General features: G+C 37.8%; 2 protein-coding genes across 2 annotated transcripts; one reads left to right on the top strand and one right to left on the bottom strand.

The window, feature by feature from the left end:
• The first annotated feature begins 1,304 nt into the window (after nt 1–1,304).
• insb (preproinsulin b) lies at nt 1,305–3,732 on the top strand. The gene is made up of 2 exons (XM_056240316.1): nt 1,305–1,498; nt 3,599–3,732. The coding sequence occupies exons 1-2, from the start codon at nt 1,321–1,323 to the stop codon at nt 3,730–3,732; spliced, it is 312 nt and encodes a 103-aa protein (XP_056096291.1). The 5' UTR covers nt 1,305–1,320.
• Nucleotides 3,733–4,155: 423 nt separating this feature from the next.
• Nucleotides 4,156–27,001, bottom strand: hmmr (hyaluronan-mediated motility receptor (RHAMM)). Its single transcript, XM_056240315.1, has 20 exons — nt 26,845–27,001; nt 26,446–26,544; nt 25,502–25,578; nt 24,410–24,481; nt 24,104–24,292; nt 23,907–23,993; nt 23,708–23,819; nt 19,548–19,613; nt 19,327–19,400; nt 19,137–19,207; nt 18,683–19,050; nt 18,418–18,566; nt 13,515–13,729; nt 13,319–13,435; nt 11,927–12,085; nt 9,676–10,053; nt 9,482–9,554; nt 7,605–7,781; nt 7,371–7,521; nt 4,156–4,610 (listed from the first exon to the last, which is right to left on the bottom strand). The coding sequence occupies exons 1-20, from the start codon at nt 26,888–26,890 to the stop codon at nt 4,591–4,593; spliced, it is 2,700 nt and encodes an 899-aa protein (XP_056096290.1). The 5' UTR covers nt 26,891–27,001; the 3' UTR covers nt 4,156–4,590.

Below are 27,001 nucleotides of genomic sequence, written 5' to 3'. Positions count from 1 at the left end.
CATTACATAAATTATTTATTTATTATTAGGCCTACTATACATTACATGAATTTATATATTATATCCATATATTATATTATTTTACTAGTTTATAACATTATTATTTAATAATAAATTATTAGACAGCCGTTGTCTTTCATTTTATCTTGAACAGTCATTCTCTTTCATTTGCAGCATATATTTTATAATATTGAACATAACAAAATAATATCTAAAATAATACTGTATAATATATACAAATATTAGGGTTATATACTTATACTTATTATTTACTATTATTTTATTTTTATTAATTGTATAATATCATTATTAAATATTACATTTGTAGATAATAATAATAACAATCCTTATTAACAGTAGGTGCCTTTCACTTGGGGTTTTAGAATATTTATTTTGTATTATTCACCATAGTATAAAAATATAATATAGGCTAATTATAATAATATAATAAGAACAATTGACATGAATCTGCAGAAATACGAAGTGATTTCTAAAATATTCCTCTTCAAGGTGACCTGCTTTCCTGCTGTTAATATGGTAATTCATTAAAAGTCTGATTAAAGCTCTATTCACCGCCCCATGATAATGGCCTCATAACACACAGTTGAAGGGAGAAGTGAAAGACGGCATTGAATTACCTCAGGGGGTCCCATTAGACCGGTCATGTGGGTCCCTTGGTGTTAACATTTGAAGAAACTTAAAAGGTGAAGATGCTGATGCTCTTCAACTGCAGCTTCACACTTTTTTTTTCAGTGGGCCTTGTGCCCCTTCAGACACCTCTGGAATCCGATTCCACATGCTTTTAAAATTCCCACTTTTATCCCTGACACTCACAACACTTCTGAGAACTATTTCCTGCTCTCATTTGTCCACAATGACCTGCATCCTGTTGGATTGTTTAGTTAAACAATCCAGCAAGAAAAACAAAGAAAATATATGAAATACACTGAAATACACTCCTGCCCTGACCTGTACACACTCCATACCTGTACATTTTAATCCGATCGTAATAAAGCCCATTACAGTAATACTTATTAGCAAGGTGACATAAGGAGTCATGTTATTACATGGGAACTTTTGTTTTTCCGCTGATGCCATCAAGAGCGAGGGCCTGGCAATGGGAAGCTATTTAAGGAGCACATTTCCATCCCAGTTCTGACCACTCTTGATTGACTGTGCTCACTCAGGAAAGGTAAGTGGGAAACCAAATGTATTTTGAAGTTTTTAGGTGTTAACTATTAAAATTAAAATAGAAAGCAGGCTGCTCTTCGTTCATATACACATTCATTCCAGGCAGCACATATCCAGCTTCTGCCCATCATGGTGTTGCTACAGGCCGCAACAATAATCCTGCTGTTGGCCTCCCTGCCTGGATCACTCTCTACTCCATCACAGCATCTGTGTGGCTCCAACCTGGTGGATGCGCTTTACCTTGTGTGTGGACCTAAAGGATTCTTTTACTCCAACAGAGGCAGGAGGGACCTGGATAACTTGCTGGGTGAGGAGGACTCTCTGTAATGTACATATATAGACTAGAGTATGAAACTAGTTTTAAAGAGGACCTATTATATATTTGTTTTTTACCAATTATGATTTAGTTTTTGGGGTCTACTAGAATACCTTTTTCTTTTTTTACACATTTTACATTGTCACTAACGATCTGTTTAGTTCCGGTCACTATGAACAAAGACAAGCAGAAGTATAAATCAGCATTAAGGATGCTGGATTACTTCCGCCGATCGTATATTGGTTTTTATCCTCTATTGCTATACTAAAGTAACGTTAGTCACAAAAACAAACAAAACAGACACCCCTCATCTTGTTTATGCTTCTTTGTTTATTATATTAAATAAACATAACTATATATAAAATTACATCTAAACGTATTAAAGTTTCGTTTCAAAGACGAGAGGACAGTACATTTTGAAGACTCTGCCATAATCCCGTTTTCCTCGGTTTTCTTCCGCTTTAAATCTCCCCAACCGGAAACTGAAGAGCAGCCTTGCGTCAAATGCGGAACTTATGCGTGCATATAGCCTATTACACATGCAGAGGGAGCATGTGAAACCCGGGGAGCGGTTCTAGCAGACCAATCACAGCGCTTGCGGTACGCGTAAAATTGACGCGTTGTTACATTTTTGGAGAGGTGCACGTCAGGGTACGCGCGCTACACGCAGCCACAGGCACTGTTTTGCACAGGCATTTTTTTGAATGGGAAAGTCGTCGAATCACAGTGTGGTGTGCACGGCATTTGAAGCTCCGGGAGTCAGTCATACATTCTCTGGTCATACGCACAACCGGCGCTGCGTCATAGAATGTCTCTGAAAAGGTTCACGCCCACTTTTGTGGGAAATAAACTAGCCTTCCCATAGACTTCAATACAAAATAGCGTCACAAAACAACGTCCGTACACAGCAGACAGGCGTGAATAACTTAAGAAATCACTAAGATTAAACATGTCAAGTAATTATATGTCCACCCTGTCTGCCATAGAGCGTGAACGATACATCAACAAACTTAATTTGGTCAATTTAAAAACATGTCCCTTCATTCTCCCAGCCTCAAATTATTTATTTTAATAATTAATTATTTTACTGTCTATCTATGGTAACAACCCCACCCAGTGGCCAGAGGTGTCTTTCCCGGACATTTACTCGTAGTCGTACCTCATCGAGTAACCATGGTAAGCCAGTGAATGATTTTACTTCGTTTTTGAATGTAAGCATCTTTAAATGTATATATTATGTCTTATAATATACATTATAATATATAACCCCTTTGGGTGGGGTTGTTACACCAATTTGACGCTGGGAGAATAAAGGGACATGTTTTAAATTAAGTTTGTGTATGTATCTTTCAAGCTCTATGGCAGACAGGGTGGACATATAATTACTTGATATGTTTTATATAATTGATTTCTTAAGTTATTTACGCCTGCCGGCTGTGTACGGACGTTGTTTTTTGCCGTTATTTTGTATTGAAGTCTATGGAAAGTCTAGTTTGTTTTCGCCCAAAAAGGGGCGGGGACGAAATTGACAGTTAAGTTCCCGGATGTGCCGGTTGTGCGTATACGCGCGCTTCCACAGCGCATGCGCATTAGCTTGATCCAGCCTGAAAAAAATGTCGTTTTCTGTCATGATTCGAGCGTTAAGAACCAAAATGTAAGAGACAGTTGTTGTCAGATTTCATTAGTGATTTCAAATATGAAATTTAATCGTAAGCTTGGCGAAAAGTTTTGGAAAATGTTGTTTCCCCATTCAAAAAGATCATTCAGGAGCATCACTTCCATGCCCGAGAGGCGTTTCAAATATGGCCCCTTTACCAACCTCTAGTTTCTACACACTAGCTCTCGCCCCTTTTTTGCCCATTCAATTAATTTTAAATAAATGATTAATATTGTGACGTGTATGTTCCCGTAAGAAAACTCAAAGACTACAATCAAGGAAGTTCAGAAACAGTACTGATACAGAGAATGTCGTGCTTTGTAGCTTTTCAGACCTTTTTCATGCTCAAACAGCAACACTCATTAAAGAAGACCTATTATGCTTTTGTGTAAAAATGTAGTTGAAGAATTAATAGCATCCACTTCTTCTCCCAGTCTTGCTCTCAAATTTGGCAGATTATGAGGTTGCTCCATTAAAAGAGAAGGCGATGAAGAGGAAGAGAGGAATTGTGGAACGGTGCTGCCACAGGCCCTGCACCATCTACCACCTTGAAGACTACTGCAGCTGAACATGTCAAGATTGAAGAGGTTAATAAATGATCATACAAGAACAACATGCTTGATTGCTTGTCATTTTAAATGGAAGCTTGTAGAAGAAATGACAAAGGTTCTTCCAAAAAGCAGCATTAAATGAGAGAAACATGTTCTGGTTTGCCTTGTGTTCTAGCGCCCTCTACTGGAACATCCATGATTTTAAGCTCTCGAACTGATGAGAAATGCACGATATTGTAATACAATGTCCTTCTAGTGTTAAAATTATGGCATACATATCACAATGACAGAGCAAAGAGAGAGAAAAGCAAGTATTTTATTAAGTATAAACATTACATTTTAATGTTTTTATTTTAAAAGAGCTAAGACATCTATAGTTTTGACATTAAGCTTAGTGGCAGAAAAAACTAATTATTAAAATGATAAAATAATATTGTAAGAACTAAAATTTACTTAAAAAAAAAAAGAACAAATCAACTGAACAAGATTCGTTGGACACTTAAAGAGTGGGCAAACATTGAACTTTTTAAAGATAATAGCACACCCAGTGATGAACAAAATCAGATAACAGAAAATCCTAAGTGAGTAAGTCCATATCTACATTTTCACCATTGTAGTCAAATTAGTCAAGAGCAACATCTAAAAAAGGGGGTTGTCAATTATATATAGATATTGAGTGACAGTAACGATGTTAATGCCACTGTATTAAATTCACACACAAACAAAAATAAAACGTACATAAATAAAATCTACATTGTCAGACTCCGAAGAGGCAGTCAGGATGTTTGGGTGCTGAAATATCCTCGTTCACAGTGTCCATGTTGAGCAGTCATCCATAGGCAAGGGATATTCCACAAAAGTCCATTAGTGATAGTTTAACGAAATTTGATGTTGCCTGGAAAGAGCAGAATTAGATTTTAAATGTGTAATAAGAAGAACATACAAGTTAGCCTATTGTCTTGATATTCATATTTCCAGTCTTTCTGATATCAGAAACAGTGGTTCTGCTCTTTCCTGGTTTATTTCTTATCTCACTGATAGAAAGTACTATATCACCATGCATAGTAGAAGTCCAGCACAATTCCACTGACACAGGGCTCAGTTCTTGGTCCGTTACTTTTTATCATCTACATGCAGCCACTTGGTGACCCGCAAGTATGGACTTCGTTTTCACTATCTCACTGCATGTATTAGAGAAATCAAACACTGGATGTCTCTGAATTTTCTTAAACTAAATGACAGCAAAAATGAAATAATGCTGATCAGCTCCACTGTACCTGTAAATAGAATGGACCTGTCTTTTGACATACATGGGGTTTTTGTTAAACACTCCTCCCCTGTACCTACGTCTTGAGGTTTTATTTGATTCTTTCTTTCCTTTGTTTCTCATATTGCTTCAGTTGTTAAAAAACATTTTTATCACCTGCATTATATCGCACGTCTCCACAATCTGGCTGATGTATAAACCCTCATTTATGCACTACTAACTTCTCGTTTGGACTACTGCAACGCCTTGTTAATTGTCTTAAACAAACAAAACAAAAAAAACACACACACACACACACACACACTACAAGGCTATAGCATGTAAAAATACAGCTGCGAGAGTGCTTACCTGGGCTGCGCTTCCCAAAATCATCGTAAGCCTAAGTTGATCGTAGAGACCATTGGTGGCAATTGTTCTACGATCAATTTAGGCTTACGATGCTTTTGGGAAACGCAGCCCTGGACTAGACGTAGTGCTCACAACTCCCCTCCTCCATGATCTTTACTGGTTACCTGTTACATCACGTATTCATTTTATGGTAGTCCTGCTAACCTTCAGGGCTGGGTCTTGCACCTCTATATCTATCAGACCTACTCCACCCATACCTGCCCATCCGGTCTCTTAGGTCATCTGAACTTGGCTTATTGTCTAGCCTGGTTAAAACCAGACCATTCTCAGTTGTAACTGAGTTATGGTCTGGCAAAGTGTCATAGACAAATCATTTCCAGAGGGGCGTCACCAACGGACGTCGCGGATAGACCTAAAACCAATCAGAGCGATGAAGGAGATGACGTATGCAGAGCGGGGGGAGAAACATCTCTGTGTGTTGTTCTTTGCTAGGTTTTTAACAAAAAGGAAACGTTCAAATCGCTTAAAATGGACGCGATAGCTGATTAGAACGAGTGATGTTCGACGGCGGCATCCATCTTTGTAATGTAGGCTACAAAATCTGCTTCAAAATCCCAGCGCTGTCGTCATCGTGTAAAGGCCGCCCCAACATTTCTGATTGGTGCCTCGATTTCGACGGATTGGAAATGGGCTTGAATGAGCTCTTTGCCAGACTAACTTTCAGAGCAAATCTAAATTTGCCGGAAGATGTCTGGGTTTTCCCAGGCTACCTATTCTCACTTCAAATGTTGACTACTGTGAAAAGAACACACAGAAAGTCATGTTGAAGAGAACGAGGAAGAATTGGTTAAAAAGAAGGGGGGCTCCTCTGTCGTATGGAACTGGTTTGGGTTCAAAACCTCCGACATCGACCAACGAACAATACTGTGCAAGTTGTGTCGCTGTGTTGTTGCAGCCAAAGGTGGAAACACCAGCAATCTCTTTAATCATTTGTAAACCATGCATGTCCGCAAATATGAGGAATGCACCCAAATGCGTGCAACAGATATTACCGGAGACGGAGCATGCCCAAAGACGGCTCCCACTCAGAAATGAATAAAGTCTTAATTCGCTGCCGGTACTCGTTATGACAAGATGAGCAAAAAGTGGAAAGACATAACAAGTGCATTCAGGCCTACCTCATATTGCACGTTTGCACTTTTTGAGAAAAACAATGGCACAATAAAAAAAAAAGATTTTTCAGGTCTAAGTCCAATGAAATCCCTCACCTTTTTTTTAGTTATATATGGTTAAAATACATATTTTGCCTGTAATTAAACTAAGGTGTACTAAAATGTAATTCCAATTTTCCCCCCTCATATCGCAATATAATATCGATATCGTCCAGATATGGTTAAAATACATATTTTGCCTGTAATTAAACTAAGGTGTACTAAAATGTAATTCCAATCCTCCCCCCCCCCCCCCCCCTCATATCGCAATATAATATCGATATCGTCCGGACAGTGAAAAATATTGTGATATGAATTTGCGCTCATATCACCCACCCCTAGTTGCTAGTATGGACTTTATGTTCCAATTTAAAGTCCCCGTGAACCGGAAGTTGCAAACGACTTTTCTCCAGTGTTGTGACGTATTTCCGAGAGAAACGGAATACTAAATGAGGCAAAATGGTGGGCGTGGCTTTTTTCTCAACTAGCACCTGATTGGATCTAGAAAAGTAGGTGTTTTCATTCAGCCTGTCTACTGTCAGTTGGAGGGGCGTGATTACGGATGTTAAGAAGACACCCAAACCGTCAAACCTACGTCATCAGGGAAGGTCCTCCAATGCAGAGGGGAGGGGAAATTTCAGATTTTGATTAAAGCTTACGAAGCCAAATTTTTTTTTGTGTGGATTGACTTGCATGGATGATGAATTGTTCACCACAAAACGATCAATTTAGGCAAACAAAGTAAGTATGGTCAATTTTGAATTCATGGGGACTTTAAGAAATTACGAATAACTGGTCAAACCCTATCCAGGTCTTTTTCATAATTCACCTTGTGTAAGAGCTGAGCTGGGCTGCTGGTTTTCTTTGAGCTCATGTTTGAAAGCCTTGCTGGGGTCGAACCTCTGTGGCACCTGGCTGGACTTGAGTCGATCCAGCTCTTGCTTCTGTTTCCCCACTTGTGCCCTTAACTTGGACACTTCCTACAGAACACATGGACACGGTCAGCTACGCACCAAAACCTTCAAATCAAACAATGACAACGGCCTTATGAATAATGCCTTACTTGTTTGAGCTCCAAGTTCTCCTCTTTGAGTTTGACCATGTGTTTAATCTTCTGTCGCTGGTTTTGATGGCCCATCAGATTAGCATAGGCATCGGCTAACTTGTTCAACTCCGCCTGCGTGGATCCTTTCTCATTCAACAAAGCGTTCCTCTCCGCTGCAAAACGGTCCAGCTGTTCCTGATGACCAGAAAAAGAGGACAAATGAGAGAATTCATGTCTGGAAAAAGTTGGTGAAATTTATATTTATTAATGACACTAATCATTTCTGTGACCTTAACAGCACATTTGTGAATATTGCAAAGTGCTGTTACCCATTTCCCATGCAAAGTCATCTTAGAAAGCACAGCAGCCCAAAAAAAAATGGCCTGTTACATGAAATAAAAACTAAGGCAACACTTTATTTTAAGGTAACATAGTTACAATAGTAACAACAGAAGATTAAGCATAATTACAAGTAACTAACCATAAACCAAACCCTAACCGTAACTCTATAGTAAGTAAATGGTGTCAAATAATATTACTCTGTACTTATTTGAGTAATTACAATGAAACTACATCACCTTAAAATAAAGAGTAGTGTGTATATGTATATATATATATATTTTAGGGGTGCAACGGTACACAGAAGTCACGGTTCGGTATGAGTTCGGTACAATGGAGGGAAAAGCAAAACAAAAATACAGAAGGCAATTTTTATTTATTTATTGTGCATGTCTCAGGCTGTACCACCTAGTGTATTAGTATATTTGAGTAATTCATGTAATTAATGTAATTATAATAATGTTATTGTTATTATACATGTTATTAATTCATAATGTTAAAGCTGCAGTCGGCAAGTCTGGCAGATTGAGAGGATTTAGGAAATTTTTTAATGTTTACAACTCTCATGCCCCTCCCCGACTATCAACGGATACCCTCCCACCGAGTTCATCCTCGTCACTGCGTGTGCACCAGATTTTCAGTGAACGCGCCCGTCTCATCAGCATCCATCAACACCATGGAGTATTTGGAGGTATGCTGTCCTGGCTAATCTACCGATAGATTGCAATTGCTAACGTCATTTATACTCTAAATGAGCTTACTTGATTTTCCGCCATCACTCTTCGTTACTGCGCGAACTTCCGCGAACTTCAGGCGTGTGCATGTGTGATTGTAACGGGCGCGAGGGTGGCGTGTACCCGATCTGTGATTGACAGTCAGATCTCACACCCCCCTGCGCTGATTGGACATGATGAACCGGGAGCTGTGGATTTTTGCAAAACAAATAACACGCTCCAGGTGGAGTTAGAAGCTGGGGTTTTTTTCTAAAACCACTTTATTTATGTTGTTCTGTCAGATTATAGTGTCGATTTCACTGAATATGATCAAAAAAATGTTGCCGACGGCAGCTTTAATTTGCTATATTTCAGATCAATATATTTGCTTTCCTTAATTTTAAATGAACACTAACTTTATTCTCATCGGAATTATAAATAATTTTTTTCTGTATATACTCACTTTCGCGCGCGCAAGTGAGTAACCCAATATTGAAGCTTGTTGGTTTGATTAATTGTAACTGACTGGGAAACCGATGTTTTCCCAAACTTGCGATCTTAAAGAGGCCGGCGGGTCCTCTGCATATGCGGAGCTCGCCTAGGCGGGGCTACAGATTATGTGTCCCTAAAGAACCCGCCTATCTAACAGTAGTTCCGCATTACATTAATTAATTTGCACGCAAGTTTTATTTATTTTTATACCGTGTATTCTCCGTGTAAATGCATCCACCGAACGGTGACGCCCGTACCTTTCGGTTCAATACGAATACATGTACTGTTCCACCTCTAAAATATATATATATATATATATATGAATAAAAGAGAAAAAAATTCTTTGCTTACCTGAAATGGTTTAACTTTAGCATAGAGCTCTTCATACAAGTTTCTCCAGTGTTGTGTTTCAGAATCACACGTGCTGAGGTGAACAAATGACAATACAGGGATTAAACAAAAACAATGCAATACACACGGAGACTGACTACATGAGGACACTATATTGTACTTGAGACCTGTTGAGTGCATCCTAACTTTCTCACCTCTGCAGCTGAGCCTCTGCGAGTTGTTTGTGAAAGTCTTGTCTTTCCTCCTCCATCTGTCTGCATAGCTGTCGTCTCTCCTGCTGCCACTCCACAGCGTGACGTTGAGAAGAGTCTTTTTCCTCCTGCACCTGCCCGTGCAGCTCAGAAACCTGGTTTTCCAGCTCGTCCACGAGGCCCCGCAGCCTGCTGGCTTCTGCAGAACGGCCCTCCACTGACTGCCTCCTCTTCTGTTCTCTCTCCAGCTGAGTCTGGGCCCGCTCTCTCTCCTGCTCCACTTCCACCTTCAGGAGTCTCAGCTCCTCACTCTGAGTCTCTGCAGCTCGCTTCAACTCTTTCTCTCTCTGAGCCAGCTTTGCCTGAACTTCTAATAGCATCCTGTAACACAGTAGTCTACATTTACTTTTCAACAGCTATGACAGCTAAAGTATGATATTTACAGACCTTTGATGGTGTGAGAACAGTGTTTACAGCCTAAACTTGGTGTCATTATTAGTGATGGGAAAAATAACCTGTTAGGTTATAGATTAATATTTGCCGTTTAACTCGTTATAAATTATTAATGCAGTTAATTAAAATGCAAAATTTATATAATGAGGGAGTATATCATGAATCCATCTTCCAAACTGTTTGTCTTATCCTGAACAGCTACAAAACGCCTATAGCAAGCGTTGATATTCAGACTATTTTAGACCGAGCGGGACCTGTGTGACTCGTCATATACATAAAGAGAAGTAGCTCCAGGTAAAATGTTCTTCCGCAAGACGCATGCAGTTTTATTTATTTACCAAGTTACATGGTGCACCTTTAATACAAATATTTTTTAAAAATACTACATTAATGTGGAAACAGCATAAACTTGTATAAGCAATTGGTTACATTTTTTGTTTAACTCACATGTTATGTGAGAGTTAAACGCATTGTTTCACACGCAATCTTAAAATATTCCAGCAGCTGATCCCCAGCGCAACATGCTTGTAATGTGACACCGCAGCCACAATAGTGCTGTATGACAGATGTATCGCTTTTATTTCCTTTTTTCTCAAAATATTTACAAACTTGTTATTTGCAAGTTTGTTATTTCGATTCACAAATATGTGTAAGTGAATGTGTTTTGTCATTCAAAAACCTTTAAAATTGATCATGTTAGTTGATCTGTAATGCGTGGCGAGCCGCACTGTTAGTTTGTATCGCAATTGAGAGAATCAGATCTGTCAGATTTGCAACACGTAAATTCACCCACTTCTCCCCAAATACATGAAAGTAAGTAGCTGAGTGAAATGTGCAAAGAATAGAGTATACTTCACAGATATCTATACAGGATATTATATTATTATATATTATTGCCGCTTCTATATACATCAGTGTGTATTTAACAAACTAAAAATGTGTTGTTTTGCTAGTACATGTGTATTTAAATGTCTGAAACCTAAAATAAACATTATGTGGTTGAAAACACTGAATAGTTGTGATGATATATGACAACACTGAGCGCGTCTGTCTCTGGCTCAGCTCTAGCCAACGCGCGAAAGCACATTTGAATTTAGCAGTAGATCATGTGATGCACTAAACGCTCTTATCACACCGGTGTGATTGTATGCATCAAAGGGTTAAAAACATTGACAGCTCAAACTGAAATTGTGTTCTGTCACTTTAATCTACAGCTATAAAGGAATATTTTTTTTTTAAGTTCACTATTTTTTTTAATAGTGATCCATTAAATGGTTTGGTAATTGGAGAGCAATATTAGCTTAACAAAAAATAATAATAAAAATAATTTGTGATGCATGACAAGTGCTGAGCGTGGTAAGTCTCTTGCTCAGCTCCAGGCAACACGTGAAAGCACATTTGAATTTAGCAGTTGATCACGTGATGCACTGTACACCGGTGTGATCGTACGTGTCAAAGGGTTAAATAATAACAACACTATTTAATATAATTGATTTATTTACATTTTATAATGTTTTATTTAGTATTTAAATTAATTTGAAGAAATAATCATGAAATATTGATTTGTAAATTAGCCATTTATTAATAATGACTGACATAATCACAAAATGTCCCCTTCAGAATCCCTATCAGGATGATATAAGACCTCTGTTTTGTGTCGGGGTCCTGATCAGCCTGTTCATTTATTTTGGGATAATGACGTTATTTCTTGGACCACATTATCAATTATGTGGGAGCTGCACATACGTATATGGGAAGTGTAGCAGATAATTACTGCAGATCTGTGAGGCGGGATACTGACCTAGCATACTCCTCTCGCTCTTTACGCTGCATTTCCTGGTAGCTTATGAGTTTCTGCTGGTCCTGCTGCAACTGTTGCTTCAGTTGGTTCATCTCTTCCTGCAGCTGATGGGTTTGAGCCTCTGCCTTGGCCTTCTGCTCACCCAGAGACCGTCTTGTGCTTATGGAATTACACACAAAAAACAACAACATTTGATGAAGACACTTGATGATGGTTTAACGGGCATTGGCAATTAATAATTTCTGGGTCATTATAAACTTCCATAGACAGCACTTTATGGTTGTATTTAAAGTTGGCATGAAACAGAAGTTGTGATAGTTCTTCCCTATTGTATTGAGAGATGAAACGGCTTCTCTCAAAAGAAAAAAAGTAGAGCAGGACTTGATTTTGTCTTTGGGAATTGATTAGATGGTTACTATTGGTCGATCTCATGTGCTAAACACATCATCAGAGAAAATAATTGATGTTGACATTGTTGCAAGAGAGAGGGGAAGTTATTTAGATTAAGGATTACAAGGGCACATGAATAAAAAAATAATAATAATAAAAAAAGTTATGATGTGCAAGGAATAAATCATTTATAATTGTAGACTTGGAATTAAGCCTTTCCCCGTTATTATTCGATTCACGGGACCGGACACCAGTTATCTTGCCAAGAAAAATCTTTATTCTTATATGTCAGGAGAGAAACTCTGAGAAGATGTTATATTCATGCCAGGTCTATGCGTTTCCATGTTTCTCTGCTGTAGTACAGTAAGATTGAGCTTAAATACACAACTGAGCGACTTTCAACTTCCTCGTAAGGTAAGAAAAACATTGCTTATGTTTTAAAATGGAATGTATACCTAATGCTTACACATGGTACAATCCACTTTCCACATCAAGAAACAATTTCTCAGTGTATACATTAGTGGTATACAAATGGTACATTTGCATCAGTTGAAACATTCCTTTTCTTGCAAAGAGCATGCCAACTGTATGAATTTGAAGTATAATCATCATTGGAACATCTCTGCTAAGTGAATATTACATTTTACACATACCTTTAAGCAGAATACATAATCCTCCCAGCTACCCTCCTTGTGTCTAAAATATGTTCCTTAAACACATGTGTCCATGCAATCTATAGTCTAACTCATGCATTTTAAACTTCATAAGATAATACAACTGATTATGAATATTAATAAAAAAATAATAATTCATAAGATAATACAACTGATTATGAATATTAATAAAAAAATAATAATACAAATACATATGGAATAATGAAATTATATTAAAAGATGAAATTTTTGCCTTCAATAATAAGAAATGTTAAATAAAATAAATAAGAATAATTCATTTTGATTTCATGGTGACTTTAAATAAATGAAAAGGTATTTAAAGTAATACCTCTCAAAGTCAGTAGTAACATCTCCCAGCTTGGCAAGACAGGTGTTGTGATCCTCTTCTAGTTTTTTGATTGCAGTCACATGACCCTCTTCTAAAGCCTGCATCTCAGCACACTTTCTGCCAAAGGAGACAACAACACTGGTCAGTTTTTACCAGAGATGCGATTCATCTCAACTCCATTAGAAGAAGTTCTCACTTTTCCAACTCAGCACAATTGTTCTTCAGCTCCTGCTCCAGCGTCTGGATCTTCTGTGTGAGATGCTGGATGGCCTTCTCACTGCATTGCTCCTGCTTCTCCAGCTCTGACAGCTCCTCGAGCGCATCCTCCAGCTCCTCGCCAAGCTGCCTCCTCTCTGCCTCAGTCTCATTTCTCAGGTGCTCAAGCATGCTAGCCAGGGAGCCGCTGTGAGTCTGCAGCAACACACATTAGAGGAGCTTTAGAGACATTAGCCTAATCCACAAAGACGATCAAGGAGACTTTGACTTCCTGATTGAGAGATGACACAGTACAACCTAGTCAAGTCTATTAAGTTGCACTCTTCACTTAATTGTCCAACTCATGCTGGTATAAATCACATCACACTTTTATTCACGATTGATTTTTTCCTCTCGAAGTACCACAATAAATCACAAAATGGCATGTTAGTAAACCGTTTTCCTAGTCATTGCATTTGGTTAAGAATTGACGCAGCGTGATCTTTAGCGCGCGCAGCTCAAATGGCAATGCACGACTAATAACGACTATTGGGACTGTCATATTATATAACATTATAAAGAGAACAATATTGTAATAAAACATTGTGAATTATTTGGGTTTAGTTGCCGTGTCGCGTTGTTCCAGGAAGAGCGCGTCCACAACATGAGTCATTCTGAATGGCACGTAACTTAGTTCAAGTTCAATTGTGCATTCACGTCATTTTGTGCAGATATTATTTGTAATATTATGTTTATTTTGTATATATCTGATTAATCTCATAGGATGCGTTTCTTTGAGTTAAATAACGTGCTAGCAAAGTGCTCAACGGTTAAGTTATTCATTCAGCGCGCGCCACTCAAGCAGAATGCACGACTAATAACGAGGATTAATTTGGGACTGTCATATTACATAACATGAGAACACTATTTTATTAAATCGGTGTGAATTCATTGGGTTTAGTTGCCGTTTTAAGTGCGTTGTTCCAGGAAGAGCACGTGTCCACAAGTCACACATTCTGACAAGCGCATCTGAGGCGGCATTGGTGACACGTTGTATTAGTCGTTATATTTGATTATTAAATATTTAATTTAATTCAGGGCCTGAATTTCGTTTTGGAAAATGGGGGGGAAATCCCCCCTTAGATGATTCTCATGGGGGGGATTTTTTTTTTGAGGGGGAGAAGGGCGGGGGGGGGGGGGCATTTTTTCCAAACAAAAATTAGGCCTACATTTATCTTGCCTAAATGTTTGCGCTCATTGCATTTTTACAATGGGGTAATATTGTTGTTAAGAGTTTACACAACACAAGGAAGCTTGATTTAAACTGTTTAATTAAATTGAAAAAAGTAGCACAAATAAATACAATAGAATAAAGATACAAATAAAGACAAATAAAGAGAAAAGTTTTTCAATGGGTCTAACTTCATATAGGCCTACAGAAACTGAATAAAGTAATCAAATGGAAAATAACACTGGGTAGTATTTTAGTCCTGAATAAATTAAATATATATAGGCTATTAATCCTGATTCCTTTAACTTAAAGCTATATTTTGTTGTTTTGACAACTAAATTAATGAGCTAGTGCACGGATCCTGTGTTCATTATAGCCTACTGGCATGCGTTTTATGCTTATTAAAAGACAAAACCGACTATGTTTAGACTAGAGTATACTCACGAAGACCGAAATTGACACAATTTTGCGTGTTAAAGCAATATAATCCGCGAAAAATAACTTTTGTTACTGGCCAGCTGTTTTTGAGGCGGATTTTCTATGAATGTGCGCATAGAAAATCATCTCAGAGAGCGTGCGAGCACTGATTAGTTTAAAATCGCTTGAATGTTTAAACTGGTAAGACTTAAAAAGACGTGCAAATGGTAAACTTCAGTCACGATGCACTGCTGGCCCGATTGTGCAAGTGAATATTCCGTCATGTCCCGACTCCTAAACGCGAGTGTGTATTATCGCCGCAGCGCTTGATGCTTGCCTTGCACAACACATTTTGAGAGGAGAGATAGAAGACGCGGCACGCTGAACACTCACGCTGTTTGTGAAATTGCGCCTGGCAGATAGTTGTTAAAAGAATGATTTGATTTTATAATCTGTGTGGATTACGATTGCGGGAATTTCCTGCATTATAAATGGGAGACCTGTGGGAATTATTAGAATTATGCGCAATACCCGCAATCCCCGCGCCGAAATTGGAGCCCTGAAATTTAATTATCAATCACATCGAAACATTTTACAATCCTACTAGCCCTTTATTTAGATTAAAAAACACAGGTCCATAGGGAGGCACTGGAAGCGTGCGTTGCACACACCAACATGAAATGCGTCTCTTACAAATCTGGAACGCGGTCATTCTTAGAAGTATCGATACTAATAAATTTAGGAATCGTGACGTTTTTAATTTCCGAGAAACGCGATACTTTTGACGTATCGGTGCACCGTGCAATACTGATAATAATATAATATAATATATATATATATAAAACAGACAAACAAAATATTGCAATGTCAGTTTTTTCCAATATCGTGCAGACCTAACACAAAGCTCATCAAAAGTGGTAAACAGAAGCTCAACTGTACCACGCTTGATGTGTGAGAATTAACCTCATTGGTTCTCACACTCCGTTTACCATATGTGACCTGATCCAGCAAAATGAGTCACAGTGACCTAAATTTAAAAATTGAGATTTTGGTATTAATGGAAAGAGGAGACCATAAGCTTTCAATTGATATCCTAGTCAAAGTCATACCTTGGTTGTAAAGATATACACATTTGAATTATGGTCGTCTGCCCTCTTTTTCCAATTGAAAACTTGAGAAAATCGCTTTTAAAGTTTTTTGCCCGTTTTTTGTTGATATCTTTCAAAATCCATTACGTTTAAAGGGATAAACTATTTATTTTACAGCTTAATTTGACCAAACACATTAATATATAAATGCTATTAAACCAGGCTGAAGCTCAAATTATTTTAAAGTTTTTATTTGAATAAATAATTTAACAGTAGGCCTACCTTTTACAAAAATGTACTAAAATCAGAAAGAGAACAGAGGTGCTACATTTTTGCTTGAGAGAGAGAGAGTGTGTGTGTGTGTGTGTGTGTGTGTGTGTGTGTGTGTGTGTGTGTGTGTGTGTGAGAGAAAGTGAGAGGCAGAGAGACAAGGAAACAGAGATCAAATAATGCTAGTCTATGCAATATCTTAGTGTAGGCTAGTTGACAATAACAGCGTAACAAATTCATAACGGAGATACCAACAAATATTGGGTTAATCAAACACATTAATGGATTCTCCTTGCAGATAAATAGCTACACTCATTCACATTTGTCAATCACGTTATGTCAATCACGCTTGCACACTACGAAACTTTCATCCGTTATATAAAAACAATCGTAAGTTTTTCGCATCCGTAGCAAGCAGTTTGAATGGTGTTTTGACAATTCGGAGCCACCGAATCAATACGAAAAAACACACACTAAAAAAACGCGGACTCAGTGTGCAATTGGCCAGGGGGCTTGATGACGCTTTGGCAACTTTGCTCGCTTTTGACAGCGAAATTTCTCAAATTAATATTTAATCTTTCTGAGGAGATCTGCTAGCTTGTTTATTACACAGAGCGCTCGCTGAGAGTCTGACAGGAGGGTGGCTGGACCAATCGCGTGCCGGTCAGTCGAAACGGCTTCCCATCGACAAATGATCAGCATTTGTGTACATTTCTAAGCTTTTTGATTGGTTCTATACAACGTGTAACACCATTTAAAGAGCAGAGATAGTGACGTTTCAGGGGATACCCGGGAAATGCTCAGAGGTGACGAGAGGAGTTGAGAAAAGCAATGTTCATTGCCAGCGAATTTAGTAAAACTTTGTAAACTTTAATAGTAATTTAAATACCTTTACTCAATTATCTGGACTACGAAACTTTGGGAGATTATTTTTGAATGTCTGTTCTTTGAAATTAGCAACAAAAAAAATAATCTATTATTTCATTGTTTTTCCACATAATCGGCCCATATCTTAAAATAGAACGTTGCGACTTCCGACTCATTTCGCCATATCGGGTCACATATTTGATAAAGGCTTAAAGGGTTAGTTCACCCAAAAATGAAAATTCTGTCAGTATTTACTCACCCTCATGTTGTTCCAACCCCGTAAGACCTTTGTTCATCTTCGGAACACGAATTAAGATATTTTTGATTAAATCTGAGAGCTGGATCACTCCTCCATACTAGTCCATAGGCTTCTTCAGGGATTGAACTTGCCGGTCTCGAAAACTCGAGGCCCACAGAGAAGGAAATGAATAGTTGAAATAAAGTCGTTATTTTTGTTTTTTTTTGCGCACAAAAAGTATTCTCGTCGCTTCATAAACTTAAGATTGAGCCACTGTAGTCACTTGGACTATTTTAATGATGTCTTTAATAACTTTTCGAGGCCGGCAAGTTCAATCCCTGAAGAAGCCTATGGACTAGTATGGAGGAGTGATTCAGCTCTCAGATTTAATCAAAAATATCTTAATTCGTGTTCCGATGATGAACGAAGGTCTTACGGGGTTGGAACAACATGAGGGTGAGTAATTACTGACAGAATTTTCATTTTTGGGTGAACTAACCCTTTAATGCATGTGCATTGATCAAAGTCTTATGGGTTTGACTGACTTGAGGATGAATAAATGACAATTTTCAGTTTTGGAAGCTTTCATTTTTAGAATGATTAGACACATGACATTTAAAGCTCAAGAATGAGAATTGACTCATAAACAACAGAGTCCAGAACCAAGTACCCATGAGCAAAGATTTTAAAATCACGCACTTCCTGTGCCAATCGAGCAACTGCCATTGAAATGAATGGTACCCAAAGCGAAAGCTAATACTGGTGTAAACCACCTACACATTCTCTTAATTACCTTCTCCTCCTCCAGTTGTTTGGTAAGTGCAGAATGCTCCTCCTTCAGCTTTTCATATGCCTCTGTCTCAGTCTGCCTGCTCTCCTCCAATGCATTGATCTCTGCCTTGAGCTCTTGAACCCGTCGCAGACCCTCCTCCTGTGTCCTGGCTGCACACAATCACAAACAAATAATCCTAAGAGGGGTGATCAAATTCATCCCACAATGTGCTTATTTATAATGCACATTTCATAAATACTCAAGTTAAGTTTTAAAGCTCATTCACCTCTTTCATCCTCCAGCACCAAGCATCTCTCGCCCATGAGCGCCACACGCTGATCCAGCTCTACCTCTGTCCTCCTCAAGATCTCCTTCACTCGGGCCAGTTCCTGCTCCTGCTGGCGAATCACGCTCCGGGACTCCTCAAGATCCTGAACTCCTCGCTGCATCTGCTCCTCTAGCTCTTTCAGCGAGGTCTGCGAGGCCTGTAGATCCTGCAAGTGGCGCTCCAGCTCACTTTCCTTCTCTTCTAGAGCCTTCTGGGAGTCCTGCAGCTCCTGCTGAGAAATCCGCAGCTCCTCTTCCTTAACTTTCAGCACCTCCTGACAGTCCTGCAGCTCACCGGTACATTTCTCCAACTTCTGTTCCACTTCACTGCACAGGCCGCGTAGAGACAAATGAAGAAGTGAACACTGATACCATAACAACAGCAACAAAATGAAAATGCACAGAGTTCTAACCTGAGGTTGTCTTGAGCATCAGAGACACGGCGCTCCATGGTGGATTTGTCCTGGAGCTTAATCCGCAAATCCTTTGAGACAGACACCTTATCTCAAACCAAGCACCACTTCAAAGACTGATGATTCAACCTAAGCGGTGAGTAAATGTCAACTGGCTTAAGAGTCAAATTCTGTTGACCAAAACCAATACCTGAATCTCTTCATTTGCAGAATCCAAGTAACTCTGCAGGGCTTTTATCTCCTCCCTCAGCTCCTGGATTATGTCTTCATTTGAAGAAGATAGAAAAAAAGTCAGATGTAGCCAACCCAAAAGACATCATAAATCAAACTGTTTTTTTCTTAAAAAGTCAGATGTAGCCAACCCAAAAGACATCATAAATCAAACTGTTTTTTCTTAGCTTGCAAACTTACTGTGCAATTTATCCATTTCATTCTCAATCTGCTCATTCTGGGCTCTTGTTTCCTGATGAAGATCCTCTAAAACACAAGGTTTAGTAAGAAGCAAAAATGTTAGCTTCTAGTCACTTATGATATCTGATTTGAAACTAAACTTTAATGAGTCATTTGAACCAATAAATAGTTTCTAAACCACTTTACTGGTTTACAAGTCAGAAGCTTCTAAAATGCCACTGTATGGTTACATGCCTCACTGTACCATTTTACTTCTAAACAAAATAACACAAATGTAAAAAAGTTTGGGGTCAGTAAAATGTTTAATGTTTTTGAAAAGTCTAAGGCTGCAGTTGTGGTGCTTAATATTTTTGTGAAAACAAAACACTGATACATTCCTGTTCCACTGCTACTTATATATATATATATATATATATGATTATAATCAAGATATTAATCAATATTTTTCCTTCTAAATATCCCATAAGTTGAATGACTTCTGTAGGCTTATGAGATTTTACTTTGTTATAGAAGTTACCAGTGTGATTATCGAAAATGTTCTTTCATGCATTCTTTAAGTTAAACATATGTATGAAATATTTGAGAGGTGACTGAAGGGTCTGGCCCATGTCAGGAATGCAGTAGCAGTGCTTGCTCATTTAGCCCAGCTTCCAGAAATTAAATATGGACTTGTTTTGTGTTTGAGAAAGGTCTTCAACATGTGTTAAAGCCTTACTTTCCATTTACATTAAAGTGTCCTCATTGAGAGAAAGAACATGGTATCTTGATGTTTTGAGAAGACTCTCCTGTTTATAGTTAGAGCCTGGCCAATCCAACCTTGAAGAAGCGTGTGTCGGTGTGTGTGTTAGTCTTCTTGGTTACAGGTTAAGGAATAACTGGCATTATTGAGGATTGACTGACTTGTTGTTCGGGACAGGCTGGCGCCCAGCAAGCCAAATCTGCGACCTGGAAGGTCATGTGCCTAACTTCAGGGTCCGAGTGTCAGCTGCCTAATCGATGGAGATATGCTTTAGTCTATCAGTCCATGTGGAAATTTACTATGTTTATCCATTTCTTAGCCAATCAGAATCATTCAACCTGAAGCAAGGACGTAGCTTAGACCTTGGTGAAGGGTATAATTGCTGTGATCTTTGTAACTGTAAACGGGGCGGCCAACGAACTCCTTGTGAGTCTTGAAGCTGACATCTGCCTGATGAAATGGCAAACTATCTTCAGTAAAAAAAAATCTTCAATTGACTGCACTTCTTACTCCAGGTCTTAAAGCAACACCAAGCAACTTTTCCCTACAGGTTGGAAGCGGAATTGTCCATTACCGCTGTCATAAATAATTTAGCCTACCGCATCCTCCTGTCGCACACGCACGCACATGCTCTGTTTATCCAGCACCGGCTTTGGAATCAACAATGGCCACAGACAAGGTAGAGTATGATGCATGATTTTATGAAAGTGTAGTTGTAGTCTACTGTCGAGTACGCTCCACCTATCGGCAATTGTAATGCTTGCCGTAAAGCAAGTCAAATTTGTAGTTTTCTTAGGTCTACAGAAACGCGACCCGATCTGGCAATCTTACATAGCACGGATATATCAGATAAAGGACCGCAAAGCGGTGGCATAAGTGCATTTCACCATGTCACGACTTGATGAACCACTGAAACGATTTTGAAAACATTATTTTAAGGTAAAAATTCTTACTTAGTGTTGCTTTAATTCAGGAGTCACCAACCCGTCGATCTTGGAAGCATTTTAAGTCGATCGCGAAGAGTTTTCAAAATCAGAGAAAAAACACCAATATTTGTATTCATTATTATTTATTAATTAAAAATGCACCATGTGTGAGCCTACTGTGTGTAGTAAATGGTGTCTAGGGGATGCGGAGGCGCGCGCGCCGTTACAATGACGTCATTTTTGCCTCATGCGGACGCGTCGAGTATAAACAAGGCTTCAGGCTTTAACCAGCTCAGCCACTTCACACTACGCTCACATCAAGCTCTTCAAGCTAATGATACGCAAGCTAACGAAACGATGGCACAACGGTGAGGGAGTAGGCTATTGCTAGTTTGAAATCTGCAGGGGTTTCCCTGCATAGACAATTATGAGGCGGTCGCCTCCGTCAAATTTATAGTTAAGAAACAATATAACGTTATAGACTACACGACCAGAGTGCTGTTTTCCTGAATGCAAGCACGATTGAAACCAAGATATTGATTTCATAACAGTTCAATAAACAAATAGTTAAAATTAAGTTACTTACATTTTTAGACGCAATTACTGTTTTTGTTCTGTTTCAGCAGCGAAAATAGTTCCAAACAACAGAACCAGCGCATCTCACAGCAACACTCATCCATGATTCATTACTGAATGATTCAGCGTTTTGACCTAATCGCTCGAGTCAAAGATTCAATTAACGTTACCCATTATTAAACCGCCTCATTCTGAATCAATCAGCCGTTTGAACGAATCGTTTGAATGAATGACTCAATGACTCGCTCATTAAGACGGCCGCCTGCCGCCTCCTACTGGCGGTTTAGTTTCAAAGTATCATTCTTTAATTTCTTTTCAACATTCCTTATTTGTATATTCAAAAAATATTCAAAACAATCTCATAATCTCATTTAACACAGTTATAATTTTTCAATGTAAATTATTTAATTTGATTGGTAACAGCCTTGTCTTATTATTTTAATTGAATGTATTGATAAAATGTAAGAATTTGAAATGAAATTTAGAGCATACCAGTACATTAAATAAAATTAGGGGGAAAATGCCCTTTATAAAGGTACAAAAAATTATTCCGATAAGAGTGTTTTCAAAAATGAAACATTGACCATTTAAGTTTAAAGGTAGTAGGCTAAAGCCTCTGTTTAGGCTATAAAGGAAATGTAATTTTGCCAAAAGAAGAACTTTTAATTTAAATAAATGTTAATTGTGTGATATGTTACCATATTATCATGCTTAATTGAATAATTGTAATGTGATGATCAGATGCAGATATCTAAATCAAAGAATATGGGTGGTTGGCGGGTGGATTATTTTTTATTTTTAACAACAGATTCGAGTGACTCAAAGTGCACCAGATTAATGAATTTATCTTTAAAATGTACACATTTTTAACACTGGACCCCCAGTGTTACGATTTTACCACCTCCGCCTCATTTTGAGCCAGGAAAAAACCTGTATTGGCTATTGTTAAAAGGAGATCTGTGTTTTATGTTGTTGGAAAAGGGAAAGAGAATCAGTGCTGTACATGACTGTTTTAGGCCTGTAATTGATTGATTATTGAGGTAATGAATAGTAGGTCTGTAATTTGTGTGAAAATATTTTTGAAGAATTGAAGGATGACTGTTGTCATAATATTTTGTATGCTAGTTGCACTTACCATTTTGATTTGAAATAGCCTATGTTTTAAAAGGGAAAATGAAACAGTACATTATTGGCTTAGGCCTGTAATTGAATGATTATTTTGTTTATATATGAGTAATAAGCCTGTGGATATATACTTAACAATGTTATATTACTGTTGAAAATGTTGAATTATAGTTGACAGTTTGTATAGTTATATACTATTTGTATAGTTAAATAAATATTTTGCTAGTGACTAACAGGCAACAAAGAATGTCAAAGTAGAACTACATTGTGGCTTGTTTTTCATAATTTTCTGCAAGTGGTAGATCTTGGTTTACATTTGGACTTGGGATGTGATCTTAGGCTTGAAAAGGTTGGTGACCACTGCTTTAATTAATCATATCTGGTCCCTGGTCTTTAACTGTAAATTCCCTAACACTTCCATCTGCAAGTGTGATTGACGAAAAGTAAATATTAACTACGACCTTTTACCATCTTCAACTCTTTAATGTTGACATTTTTACATGGAATTACCAGTAGTTATTTTGCATGATTTTAATTTTTACGATAACTAACCACCACTCGCTAATTTAAAAAAGCAATGTGATGAGGTCATGCAGAATACTGTTGGAAACACTGAAATAATATCGTTTCACTTTATTTGAATAGTAGATGCTGTAAATAGTAGATATGTTAGTATTCTGTTTTGAACATGGTATGACTTCTGCTTAGACGCACTGAATATCTGTCAGATAGATTCTATAAAATGCGACTGATCTAAAAATATCCATTATCAAATATCCATTATTAATCCTCACCAAGATCCTGGTTCCTTTCCTGAAGAACTCTAAAAGTTGTTCTGGCAGTCTCCAGATCCGTTTCCAAGACCTTTACTTTCCCCTCTGAGCTGATCTGTAGGAAGCTCAGCTCCTGTTCAAAAAGCACAAGCCCACAATTACACTGAGCAACTTGAAGTTACACAAACTCCTCTCCATAAAGTGACTTGAGGGAACTTACCTTGTCTTTGGCATCCAGTTTATTTTTGGCCTCAATGAGCTCCATGGAAAGAGAATTGATCTTCTTCTTGGTGGTATCCGCAGAGACCTGCGAAAATTAAAGTGCCAAGACATTCCTCAGTAAACTTGAAGCAGTCTACAAAACAACACTTAAGAAACGGAGATTGCAAAACACCCTGGTAAAAAAAGACTAGTCACCTTGGTCTTCAGGAACTCATTAACTTTCTTTAACTCTGCAAGCTGCCTCTCGAGAGAAGCCACATTGGCAGCAAGGCCAGTCTTCTCTCTGACAGCCACGAGCAATTTAGACTCCAACTTCTTCAGCTCTTCCTCCAGGGTCAGCAGCCTGCGGTCCTGCTCTCCTCTCTGCTGCACCAAAGATCGGATCTATACTCCAGCATTAGAAGTGACAGTCAAGGTTAGGAGAAAAGGCCAAAGAAATTGATCAGGCCTCAAAGCAACAAATGGCCATCCAGGAAATGTTCAAAACATTTTGAAATCTACCTCTTTCTCCAGAAGTCTCTGATGTTTCATCTCAAGTGTGAAACTATTTTTGTCCTTTTTGGAACTTAATGCCTATATGAGAAAAAAAAGCAAATAGCAAAACAGCACAGCAAATACTATTGACTGATATACAGGTAGATATTCAATTGAATGACAAATTGTCTGTTTTTAGACACTTTGGTGGGAACTAAAAAGGGAACTGACCCTATTAGCTCACCCAAATCAAAGTTTTACATTTTTAAGATATTTAAAAAGTCTTCAAATAATGTGTCAGCCTTAAGTTGTTCCAACCCTGTATGAATTTATTTCTTCTGCTGAACACAAAAGATGATACTTTGAAGAATGTGGATAACCAGACAGTTGATGGGCCCCATTGACTTCCTTAGTATGGAGAAAAAAATAAAATACCATGGAAGTCAATGAGGCCCATCAATTGTTTGGTTACCCACATTCTTCAAAATATCTTCTTTTGTGTTCAGCAGAAGAAAGAAATTCATACAGGTTTGGAACAACTTGAGGGTGACTTTTTTTAATTAAATCAATTATCTAATCTAAACACGTCAATTTTTTTTTAATGTTTTGTTTAAAATGAGTAGGGGTTTGTTTTGCGATAATGACCAACATTATCCTGCAAATACATAATCATTTTTTACCTCCATGTTATACTAAAAGTTTCCACAAAGAAAAAAAAAGAAGTATTTTCCAAAGTACAAAACAATAAGTCTAATAAGTCAAACACAGGAACAATAGTTACATTACAATACAGTAATTTTAAAAAGGATAGTTCAGACAAAAAAAAAAAATGATGTCTTCATTTACTAGTTTCCAACCTGTATTCTTTCTTAACCTGTATGACTTTCTTCTGTGAAACAGAAATTATATTTTGAGAAATGTCTCAGTATATTTGTCCATGCAATGAATGTCAAGTGTGTGCATGTTGTTTTGGACTAGCGACTTTCATTATATGGATAAAATCCTTTTTGTTCTGTATATAAATAAAAAAAGAGCATGGAATAGAAGGTGTACATCTTTATTAAAGTAATACTTCAGTATGGTTGACCACTAGCAAATAATTACAAATTCAGATCTTACCAAACCATCAACAGACATGGTCCTCCGAACTGGAGACATGGGTACTTCTTTTGAAGGGGATGGCAGGGGTGCCTCTGCTGATCAGCATAAAATAAAATAAAAGTTTAAATAAATTTATCAATGTTTCTTATTATTAAAGGGATAGTTCACCCAAAATCGAAAATTCTGTCATTAATTACTCAGACTCATTTTCACTTTCGATCATCTTTGGAACACAAATGAACATCTTTGATGAAATATGAGAGATTTCTGTCCCTCCTTTGACAGCATTGCAACTACCACTTTTGATGCTTCAAAAAGTTCATAAAGAGATCGTAAAACTAATCCATATGAATTAAGCGGTTTAGTGCAAATTATCTGAAGAGACTCGATCGCTTTATAATATGATGAACAGATTCAATTTAGGCTTTTATTACAAACATTGATCAGCAAACAAAAAGAATCTCAACCGAACCTGCTTGACAAGCAAGAACAAACCTCTTGCGGAAGCTCAAGCGTGCTGCGTAACACACGAGAATGAACCTCATTGATTCTTGCACGTCAAGCGAACATGCTTGAACATGGTTCCGTTTACCACAACTGATGTGTGAGTTAATGAATGTTTATATGTGATAAAAGCCTAAATTCAACCTGTTAGTCATATAAAGCGATCGTGTATCTTCAGAATTTTTTTGACTATTCATATAGATTAGTTTTACGATCTCTTTATGAACTTTTTGAAGCGTCAAAGTGGTAGTTGCATAGGCCTAAGTTAGTTGTCTATGGAGGGACAGAAAGATTTCATCAAAAAGATCTTCATTTGTGTTCCGAAGATGATCAAAAGTCTTACAGGTTTGAAACGACATGAGGGTGAGTCAATGATGACAGAATTTTCCTTTTTGGGTGAACTATCCCTTTAAGGTTCAGAATGGAAAATGTTATGGTTCAAGAAAAACTGCTCTCACTTTTGGAAGCAGTTCTGAAGCGCTCTGCTTTATGAAATGAAACAGCTCCCTTCAGCTCACCAGACTTCACCTCATATGTACCAGGTGGAGGAGCACAACCTAAGGATACAAAATACCAAAGATCAAAAAGTTACCGTAAAGTTACCGTAGTGCAATTGATAAATAAACTTTGTGTTGATAGTCTGGCAAAATAGATCGATCGCAGCCGCAAGAAAACAGACGCTTAACAAAGAAAACGGTATTAAATTATAAAGCTGAGCATGAAAGTGAGAACTAATCAGGTACTTTCATTAAAATCACATGTATTAATAATTCAACTGTTTAAAGCACATAAGTTAACTGCATTCAACTTCATTCACATCGATTCGTAGAATAATGGAACAGACGTATGAAACTTACCAACATTCTCGTTAAATCTCTTTAATGGAGCTCTTGAGAAAGACATGACCGATATGAATGGTCGAAAGCCCAAAGCCTGTTGAAAAACGTACTTAAATTGTTTAACTGTTTAAACTTTAGCGATAAAATTTCAATTTCATGGAGCGTCCGTCAACAA

This window comes from Rhinichthys klamathensis, unplaced genomic scaffold (assembly GCF_029890125.1).
Source record: "Rhinichthys klamathensis goyatoka isolate OS25496 unplaced genomic scaffold, OSU_Roscu_1.1 h1tg000591l_1, whole genome shotgun sequence".
In the NCBI taxonomy this organism is placed as follows: Eukaryota; Metazoa; Chordata; class Actinopteri; order Cypriniformes; family Leuciscidae; genus Rhinichthys; species Rhinichthys klamathensis.
This window is presented reverse-complemented; position numbering and strand designations above follow the sequence as displayed.

Excerpts from the sequence above, each read along its gene's own strand:
- insb (XM_056240316.1), top strand. The coding sequence starts at position 1,321 with ATGGTGTTGCTACAGGCCGCAACAATAATCCTGCTGTTGGCCTCCCTG. Across the intron at positions 1,499-3,598 it reads GGACCTGGATAACTTGCTGG|TCTTGCTCTCAAATTTGGCA; the intron begins GTGAGGAGGACT and ends TTCTTCTCCCAG.
- hmmr (XM_056240315.1), bottom strand. The coding sequence starts at position 26,890 with ATGTCTTTCTCAAGAGCTCCATTAAAGAGATTTAACGAGAATGTTG. Across the intron at positions 19,051-19,136 it reads GATGCTCAAGACAACCTCAG|TGAAGTGGAACAGAAGTTGG; the intron begins GTTAGAACTCTG and ends CGGCCTGTGCAG. Across the intron at positions 7,782-9,481 it reads CTAAAGTTAAACCATTTCAG|GAACAGCTGGACCGTTTTGC; the intron begins GTAAGCAAAGAA and ends TCTGGTCATCAG.